Source organism: Lolium rigidum, chromosome 3 (genome assembly GCF_022539505.1).
Source record: "Lolium rigidum isolate FL_2022 chromosome 3, APGP_CSIRO_Lrig_0.1, whole genome shotgun sequence".
NCBI lineage: Eukaryota > Viridiplantae > Streptophyta > Magnoliopsida > Poales > Poaceae > Lolium > Lolium rigidum.
Window position 1 is genome coordinate 103,620,241 of NC_061510.1, and position 10,196 is coordinate 103,630,436.

The 10,196-nt window shown below is 45.7% G+C and overlaps 1 protein-coding gene across 1 annotated transcript; it reads left to right on the top strand.

Moving 5' to 3' along the window:
* The first annotated feature begins 221 nt into the window (after positions 1–221).
* Positions 222–7,910, top strand: LOC124702087 (oxysterol-binding protein-related protein 3B-like). Its single transcript, XM_047234193.1, has 10 exons — positions 222–361; positions 1,390–1,483; positions 3,000–3,116; positions 5,789–5,861; positions 5,941–6,059; positions 6,306–6,427; positions 6,576–6,752; positions 6,857–7,001; positions 7,118–7,296; positions 7,427–7,910. Exons 1-10 carry the CDS (start codon positions 237–239, stop codon positions 7,668–7,670), a joined length of 1,395 nt encoding a protein of 464 aa, XP_047090149.1. The 5' UTR covers positions 222–236; the 3' UTR covers positions 7,671–7,910.
* Positions 7,911–10,196: the final 2,286 nt, after the last annotated feature.

Here is a 10,196-nt window from a genome sequence, read left to right on the forward strand (position 1 = left end):
AGCGCCGCCTGGCCTTTTCTTCTCGGCTGTTCCAAATTCTCCCCTCCTGCAGTATTCCAACTCCAACACGGCGACGTCGCCATCGCTGCCGCCGCTCCTCCTCACTACTACGCATAAGGGGAGGCTGCTAGCCGCCGCCTGCACACCTCCCTCCAGCGCCCATCCCAAACCCTAGCATATCCCCTCCCCAAGCTGCGCGCGAGCTTCCCTCTGACCCCGCAGATCGCCGGCCGGCCATGGGGTCCAAGGATCACGACCTGCCCGCCTCGTCCGGCGCCGCCGGCGGAGGCGGAGGCTTCTTCCAGTCCATCACCAAGGGCATGCGCAGCTTGGGCCTCGCCGTCACCAACTCGGTCAACGGGTCAGTCGCCGCGCCGTCCCTCCCCTCCCCGCTCGCTCTTCTCCCCAGATCCGCCTCCGCCTCCCCCGATTTCTTCCGGGGGTCTGTGTCCATAACCCCGGCGTACGCTTCTCCGCACTTTGATCTGACGCGCCCGCGCCCGATCCCAGCTGCCGGTGCTCGCCAATTGCCGAATCGCCGGGCTCCGTTCGAGTCCAAAGCTCGGGGCTTTACTCATCCTACTGATCTATTGATGGCAATTGCGAAATCGCCGGGCCCCATTCGAGTTCCAAGCTCGGGGCTTTACTCGTCCTACTGTTTATTCTCGTTTGCTCAGCTGCTTACTTAGCGATCGCACTGTCCGATTATAGTAGCTTAGCTGCTCTCCTACTACTCATCTGTTTGTTCAGTGTGTCCAAAAAAGTGAACTCCTACTACTTTGTACTAGTATAAGCTGTTGGGTTTAGTTGATTCTTATTTTTGGTCTACTCTATACTATTGGCATGCAATGTCTCAAAGAGGGCATGAAAAATAGTTACGTTTTCGAAACACAGCCGATCTCTGTTTGCACAATTCAAGGCAGACAGGGTGCACCGAATCGTGATTGGAAACCTTAGATGCAGATCAAAGATTACCGCGCTCCGAAATCAATGCCCTTGTATTTTACTTTCTGTGGTCCCAAACTAATGAATTCTTCTGAAATATGCATTGCCATCAAATGTCTATAATGTCAAGATATTGGTTTAGTAGAAGAAAAGTAGAAAATCATGTTGTTACTTGGGATTTTGAAACGATTAATGTACGCAGATAGTGTGCTGTATGAGCTGAATTCTGATTGGAAAGCTTAGATACAGATCCAAGTTTGGCACACCCCGAAATTAATACCCTTATTTTTTTTTGCTCTCCGGGGTTTGAATTCTTCTGAAGAATGCATTGCCATTTGATGTCTATTTGTCTCTCCTGTGAAGATATGGGTTCAGTACAATGGAAAACCATGTCGCTACTTGGGATTTTGAAACAGTTAATGAACAGTTATATCCTGCCTGTAGGATGGTCGGCTACGAAGGTCTTGAAGTTATTAACCCGGATGGAGGCACAGAAGATGCGGAAGCAGAGGCGATGAAGGGGCGATGGAAGCAGGAGGTGAGGATCCCTGAATAACAAACCACAGCACTTAAGGACTCATTTCTCAAAAATAGATATATGCAATCAGACTGCATGATGCTTCAGATTTTCATTAGAGGAACTGATCGCTGGAGCTTTTTATTCTGGCGTCAGCATTTCTTCTGCATGCACTTATGAACCCTTAAATTGTACATATTGTGTTTTCGGGGTCTACTGTACCCGTCACAAAATATAAGGCATATAAGTTTAGTCAATAGTCAGCATCTTCTAAGTTTGACAAAGTTATACACAAGAATATGAACATCTTCAATGCGAAATCAATTTCAGTAGATTCACCATAAAGTATGTTTTCACAACGTGTACATTCAGTATTGTAGATGTTGATATTTTTTCCTAAATATTTGGTCAAAGTTAGTAGGATTTGACTTTTGTCTAAACTTATACGCCTTACATTTTGGGACGGAGGGATTATATGAGTGAATTTCTAATTGCTCAGGTCATCAAATAATGTACTTAAACTTTACCTAAAATACAAACGTAATGTACATTTTATTGGTAACACTATTTACCTTGGCGCTATACTTGTTGCACTCAACATGCAATTATGCTCTAGCGGAGGTCAGCACAATCATGTGCTCCTTTTAGTCAAAAGAATATCTTGTTTGCTAGAGTGTAATTTCTTAAACTTCTTAATAATGCGTCAGGTGTGCTGTGTGTCCTCTTCAGAGACGCTTACATCGTACTGGTGTTGGTTATTTAGTTGCCTAAATACCATCTATGTAGTCAATTAATCCTTCATCGATTTATTTATCTATCCACAGGTTTAGTAGTCATGTTTATGATTTATACTTGCACAAGGTTTTATTGCCGGCGCTAAGTGTCTTCGATTTGGTGATCCATAGGTTGCCTAGCTTGCTTTGTTTCTATTGATGAGTCGTGCCTTTATCAGAGCGCTTTTAACTCTTTCTATATGAATGAATACATGCAGCTCTCCTGCATTGCCTCGAAAAAAACTTGCAAAATGTTTGTTCATCATTCACAGATCTTATTTGTATTACGCTTTGGAAATCACTGTATCTGTTTAGTTTTGTTTTATTAAAAGCCGAACCTTTGGCGATAGCTGTAGGTTCATTCATAGTTTTTTTTTATCATGTAAGCCCCATAAGTTCTATTACAAATGAAAATGAGCCATAAGTTCATTCATAGTTTTTTTTATCATGTAAGCCCCATAAGTTCTATTACTAATGAAAATAAGCCATTTTTTATCTGTTGGTGTTGGTTTCTATTAAACTATAAGCGGCTTGTACCTATTTATTACAATAATATGCATGATGGCTGGTTGATAAATATTCAGTAATGACCCTGGTGTTGCGCAGTGAACACTTCACCTTCTATTACCCTGATAATGGTGCTTGGTTTATTTGCAAAATAAGTAAAATGACGAGTCTGAACCACTTTGTATTTTCGCTGCACACCATTATTTTGTTGATTGTTGCACTGCCATGCTGTTTTTGACGCTGTGCTTTACTTACAGGATCGCGATGGTTACTGGAAGATGATGAACAAATACATAGGATCAGATGTTACGTCACTTGTTACACTTCCAGTAATTATCTTCGAGCCGATGACGATGCTTCAGAAAATAGCAGAGGTTTGTGCTCCAAAAATTTTACTCCGTATTTATTTTTCAAGAAAACGCATAAAGCATTTGCATTTCCTATCATTGAAAAGGGGAAGAGTTTAGTGTTAGACACCTCCTAAGAGACCAGAAACCAAAAAGAGAGAAGAAACTACAACTCAGTGAACATCTCAGGTTTGTGGCAAGATCATGCGGAGGTCTTGTGCTCCAGCTCTTGCCCAAAGGGCAGCTTCCTCCTTGTTCTTGTTGACAATGTTTTCAATGGAGGGCTGAGCTCCATTGAACACGCAGTCGTTGCGGTGTTTGCATAACATCCAAGGGGTCAGCAGAGTGATTGAACCAAAGCCTTTACACAGGGGCTTGGGCGTTGTCTGCTTGGCCTGGCAGCACCAAGCCTGTTGGGTGTCGTTGTGCTCCGGCTGCAGGTTTCACGTTGCCAGGAGAAAACCTCGTACGTCGTACCAAACCTGGCGGGGTAAGCAGCATCGGGAGAAGCAGCATCCTGTCAGTAGGTGCTGGATAGTTTCCATCTCCTGGTCGCATGGGAGGCATCGAGGGTGGTGCTGAAGTCCCTTGTCGTTGCAAGCGTGCAGCTGTCGAACATCGATCCAGGTTGGCTAACCAGTGAAAGAACTTAACACGCTGCGGAGCCCAGGTTTTCCAAATCATCCTCCTGGCGCTGCAGTGGGGGTGGACCCATGAAATCTGGCCTTGTAGCATGACTTAGCAGAGTATAAACCCTAGCTGCCCCACTTCCAAATCAGAGCGTCAGTCTGGTCCGATATCTGTATGTGCTGGAGCTGGCGCCACAGCAGCAGATACTCGCTGATCTCCTGGATGCTGATTGTGGCCAGCTGTGGCCTAGCAGGCCATCGGCCGCGGTTCTGTCGCGGCTACAGATTAACATTAGTGGTTGTAGAAGCGTGTAGAGTAGAGTGCGAGAATGCAACAATTAAACTACCGAGTAAGTTCAAATTGATGTTAGCATGAAACCTATCAGTCCAAAAGCACCATGAAGAGCGACAAAAGTGCACAGACTGTGGTATGGACACACTGAAGGTGACTGTACTACTGTAGTTTTTTAATCCTTTGGTATTCCTGATATAATCCGTTGATTCTTAGCAAAGTTTAAAACAGCGCACTATCTTGACGATATAGCGTCGCTATAGCAGATTCAGAGCACTCCTGCTAACACTATGCACTTTTAACACGAAATAGAAACTCCTGCTATATCGCGCTAAAACGCTAAATTAGGCAAGACAATAGCGCTATTTCTCCTGCGGTCCCGCCAGGTCAAAAAATTCGAAGACTTGAATTTGAATTTTGAAAGCAGATGGACCTAGTTATGTAATATGCACCTATGTTGCACGGATACGGCGATACGGATACGGATACAGATACCGCGATACGGCGATACGGCGATTTTCCAAAAACACAGATACGGGGATACGTTGTATATATAATAAAAAATAAAAAAATTCCCAACAGTTCAATAGTGCATCCAATAACGTTGCATAACCAGCTAATAAAAGAGTACGAATTATTCTGCAGCTTTATTCTCTGAAGCTTCAGGATAATCTAGGCAGCTTCATTCGGCTTGAAGATCATCTAGCATTGCCTCTAGCTCTGGTTCATCAAGTGACAGCACAGCTTGTTGAAGAAAATCAGTCATCTCTAACCTAAGCAAGATTCAATACAGGTGTTTTATTAACTATATACTTCTGTTCGATCTATAGTCAGTCTATACTGCTATCGCTAACCTAAAAAAGAACCAGGAAGGCAGGAAGTTGAGACGGGATTAGGGGAAACTGACCTGCAGTTCGACAACGGAGGGGGCTGATCTTTCTCCGGTGCGGTGGCGCGGTAGTATAGCTAGCCGTTCGCCGGCGATCTCTCAGCGTGGCGGCGCACTGCGCCAGATCGGAGATCAGGAGGTGAAAAGATGAGAGGAAGGGCTGGTCGCCTTATATACGTCGAGGGAATGGGATGCGTTCGGTGAGGGATTGGGGTATTTTCGTATCCAGATCGTATCCCGAGTGTATCCCCAACGTATCCGAATTATTTTCTTTTTAAAAAAAACAAAAAATCGACCGATACGTACGGGATACGTATCCACAGGTATCCGGCCGTATCCCCGTATCCCATCGTATCCAACCCCTGATACGTGAGTTTTGCGCCGTATCCGTGCAACGGAGATATGCACTATGGGCTCCTTTTATTGCTACAATCATCAATTTTCTTCAGCACATGTTTGTATAATTGAATCATTGAATTTCTGGTGATATTCTTTCGATCATATGGATAAATGATGCCTAGGTTTTCGGAAAGTTTTCTTGTTTTTTTGAAAAATGCTAAATGGCTTAGGTTTGCTAGACCGAAGCTATAGCTTTCTTAGCGTCTGGAAAATGCCGCATCTAAGAAGCATAGCCAGCTATTTAACTTTGATTCTTAGTCATAGTGTGTAGTGCTTTTAGGTGTTTGGCTCTAAGTTAAGTACTGAAAATCTGAAGCCAAATAGTTTTGTGAGATTCTGCTGTTAGCTGTTACAGAAAGCCACAGTAATCACTCATTTTTTTTATTTCTCTATTTCCTTAGCCTCAAATGGAGTCTACAAGCAATAAATTATCTACACATTTTCTATAATGATTATTTGCTAATTATTTAGCTGTTTATACTGAATGCAGATTATGGAATATTGTGAACTTTTAGACAAAGCAGATGAATGTGAGGATCCATACATGCGTATGGTATATGCTTGTGAGTTTGCCCTTCCCTCAGCTGCAACTCCACTTTAATGTTGCGTTCTGGCTGACTGATCTTTAAACCCAACTTTCAGCTACATGGGCTGTATCAGTCTACTTCGCGCTCCAGCGCACGTGGAAGCCTTTCAATCCCATCCTTGGAGAGACATATGAGATGGTTAACCACCGGGGTGTCACATTTATTGCTGAGCAGGTCAGTGACGAATGTCAAATATTGAAAGTGCAAAAATATTATTGAAATGTATTTGAGATGACTATTATACTAAAATTTTGCTTTGAACCCCTTACTTCATTCCAAATCCCAACTGGGGAACAAGTGTATGTAATAATGTAGAGGGAGTTACATACACAACACATGTGCACTAGTCTCACTTGCTAACCACTCACGTTAATCCTGCATTACCTTTTAATCATCCTTTTCATTAATTTTATTTCACAGGTAAGCCACCATCCTCCAATGGGTGTAGCTCATGGTGAGAACGAACATTTTACTTATGACATTACATCAAAGTTGAAGACAAAATTCTTGGGAAACTCAGTCGAAGTGTATCCAATTGGAAGGTATTTTATTGAGCTGCAATTATTTCTACAGATGTGTCCTGAAATCTTTTGCCAAGCTTATGGGCTAATAAAAAGTTCTGTTCAAGCTTGTGTAGAAATCACTTTTTTTTTGTATCAACTCCTGAATGTTGTTGTTTCTTCATAACAGGACTAGAGTGACACTTAAAAAATCTGGTGTGGTGTTGGAGTTGATACCACCGCTGACAAAGGTCAACAACTTGATATTTGGGCGCACATGGGTAGACTCTCCTGGAGAGTTGGTCATGAACAATCTGACAACTGGCGACAAAGCTGTGCTCTACTTCCAGCCATGTGGCTGGTTTGGGTATGATAATATCGACTTACCTGTAGAGTTCACAATTTGTTAATAATTCTATTGAATGTTATGTCCCAGGACAACGTTTGTGGCCTCACATATGTTTATTTCAGGGCTGGCCGATATGAGGTGGATGGGTATGTATATAGTGCAGCTGAAGAACCAAAAATGATGGTAACAGGAAAATGGAACAAGTCGTTGAGTTACCAGCCATGTGATCAAGAAGGTGATCCTCTGCCAGGAACTGAACTAAAAGAGGTATGGCTCTCTTTCAGTTTTCAACAGCCAGAAGATGTTTTTTCTTATACTCAGGCAACACCACGGTATCTTATTTTGCTGATATTTGGTGCTGCTCAAATTTGTTGTTTCCTCAGGTGTGGAAAGTCGCTCCTACTCCAGCGAATGACAAGCACCAGTATACATACTTTGCGCACAAGCTAAATAGCTTTGATACAGCGCCCAAGAAGCTATTGCCTTCGGACTCTAGATTAAGGCCTGACAGATATGCCCTTGAGAAGGGCGACATGTCTAAATCTGGTGCAGAAAAGAGCAGGTAATTGCTCACTTTTCTATGACTTGCATAGCGAGTGTGGCGGCTTGACACTACACTGTACGGATCATATCGAATTTTTCATTCTTTCCGATATTAGCCATCTAAAGTTTGTGTGGATGGATGCTTTCAGGCTTGAAGAGCAGCAAAGAGCTGAAAAAAGAACCCGGGAATCCAAGGGAGAGCAGTTCACCCCGAAATGGTTCAACAGGACCGACGATATCTCCCCTACTCCGTGGGGTGACCTGGAGGTGTACGAATACAATGGCAAATACGCCGAGCACCGGGCCGCCATCGACAGCTCGAGTGTGGCAGAGGAGACAGACCAGAGCTCCATTGAGTTCAACCCGTGGCAGTATGGCGACTCTTCCCAATGATTCCAGAGGGTTTGAGGCTACCATCTCATTTCATCACCTGAAACGCTTCCAGGCCTCTTGCACTCTGCTGTGATATCCATATATCTTGGCGGTTTCCGTGCCTTGTAGTATTATTATGATGATGACCTTCCTCCCTTTCCTCTTCATGCTATTGTTGCACAGTTCAGGATGTGATTTGTGTATTTGATGTAAGCCCGTATACTGTGATCGTATATCTAGAAGAGGTTGGAAGTTTTCTTTTGTGCCATTGTTTTGTATTACCTCTTGTTCAGATCGACATGATAGCCAAACACAATGCAGATTGTTGGCCGTTCCTCGAGTAAATGCAGTTTGCAAGATTTTCTGAAGGGATCTCCCGAGTTTCAGTGGGAAACAAATTAAGAACCATTCTTCTGGCCCAAGTGTGGCTTTGTACGTTTAGAACACAAGTGGGTTTTCTCTGGCGCCAAGGTTTGCTGTTTCAGTCTGTGTAACTGATCTGCTCCAGGACTCGAGGGGAGGAGAGCACGACAATGGTCTGAAGCTATGCATCTCATATTATCATCTGAAACGCTTCCACGTTTTCGTGCCTTGTTGTAGTATTTCACAGTTGAGGATTCGATTTTGTATTTGATGTAACCCATATACCGTTGTTGTAAATCTAGAGGAAGCTGGAATTTTTCTCTGATCCATTTCTTTATCTCGTATTATATCAGCATGGTAGTCGGCTGCAAGAATTTCTGAAGGGAGTTCCCAGTTTCAGTGGCAAGTAGAATTAAGAACATTCTTGTGTCCCAAGTGTGGATTGTAGACACCGGTGAGTTTTCTCTGACGCCTAGGCTGTCGTTTCAGTCTGCAGCTGCTCTGCTCCAGGACTCCAGGGGAGGAGAGCACGGCAATGGCAGGCAGGGTTATCAGTCGTACATTCGCAGAACAGAGAATGAGCCCTGTGCAGATGGCCGATGCAGCAAAACTATTGGCTTGGGAAAAGCGTGTACTTGGTCTGATGGATCCGATAGGCGAGCCAGCGGGCGGGCAGAGTTGCTGAATGCTGATCAGAGGATGGCAGACAATTGTGGCCTTGTGGGTCATGGTGTTGGATGGACGGCACTAATGGCGTCGGGCGGGATGGTGAATGCGATGTTTTGGGTGGCCCTGCGTGGCTTGGCGCCTTGCTGCGAAGTGATGCGTCTGGTCCAGCCGTCCAGCCCTCGCCGTCCAGGCTTTACTGTAATGGAAAGAAAGGCCCCTTCACGGCCGTGTAGATAATCATGGCTGCTTTGGAAGAATCAGTTTCTGAAATGTAGCCTGTGCCAAATCCAAATGCGGACTGTGGAGCGAGTGCTCAGTTGCATGTCCGATTCCTTTGCTCTCAGTGACAGCACTGTTGGCTCTAACCTGTAACAGCAGGTTCAGGATGATTCACTCGAAATCCTCAGAAAAGAAAGGAAGAGAGAAATGGAGGGAAACATGAAGATAAAGGTCACGTGACGGACTACGCCGCGGGCGAATGGGAGGCGGCCGCCACTTGTCGCCTTGCACAGGCGATCGCCGATCGGATCGAGCTCGAGTGGCGTCCGGCGACGCGCCTGTCCAGTTCGAGTTCAGTTCCGCACGCACGGCATGCACGCGCGCGCGGACAAGCTCCGCGACGGGCGCCCGTGAATGAAAACCATCCTTGTTCCCATCACCAATTTTGCCATCGTTTACAGGCTCTTTCAGGGCATGTCACGGCGATCAATCTGGCTTATGCAAGAGGCAGGTGGGCGTCGCGAGATTCCGAATTTCGGATCCAGCAAGCCGGGAGTGCCCGCCCACTGTCGCTCTCCGCTCTAGCTGGACGGCCACCATCCATCCCCCAACCCAAAACGACTTGAGTCAGGGGCTAGGCTGGGCTCCATGGAAATGGACCACTTGCCATCCTCCCCAACCCTCTGGACTGGATCTTCTCTTCTCTGGGTCGGTGACGCCGCACCCTTTCTCCTCCGATTGGGACGCTCCGCATTTTCTTTCTCTATGCAAATAACAGTCCCCATCGCATGATTCACCACCACAGGCATAAACAAGGAAATAAGCAAGCAAAAGGGGGAGGCCGGCGGGGATGAACTGAGAGGGTCATTCGTTAGCTGCAAGGAACACCGGACACACACATTCATGCATGGAAGTTTGGTACGTGGTTACGATCTGTCCGGTTGGCCCATGCCCCTGAACTGGAATGGAAGACGCGCACGCACTCGCCAGCGCGGCACACGAGCGCTCCTCCATCCATCGCAACAGCAGAAACCAGCACATGATCCCAGGCCAAGTACTGGGTCTCAGTCCTGCCCTGGCTGAGCGACTACTATATTCGCTACCAAGTCCCAAGCTCGGCTGGGATTGCCCTGGGCGGGAATCAATCACAGGTGAGGAGGATCGGAGGTACAAGGCGAAGGTTTCTTGGCGTGTGTGGTGTCCGGCCGGTACGAGTCCCTCTCTATCTACTACTCGGTTCTACCTTTTTGGTTTGGCGCGGACAGAAATGCAGCGGGGGACCAGCCGCGTGCGGCT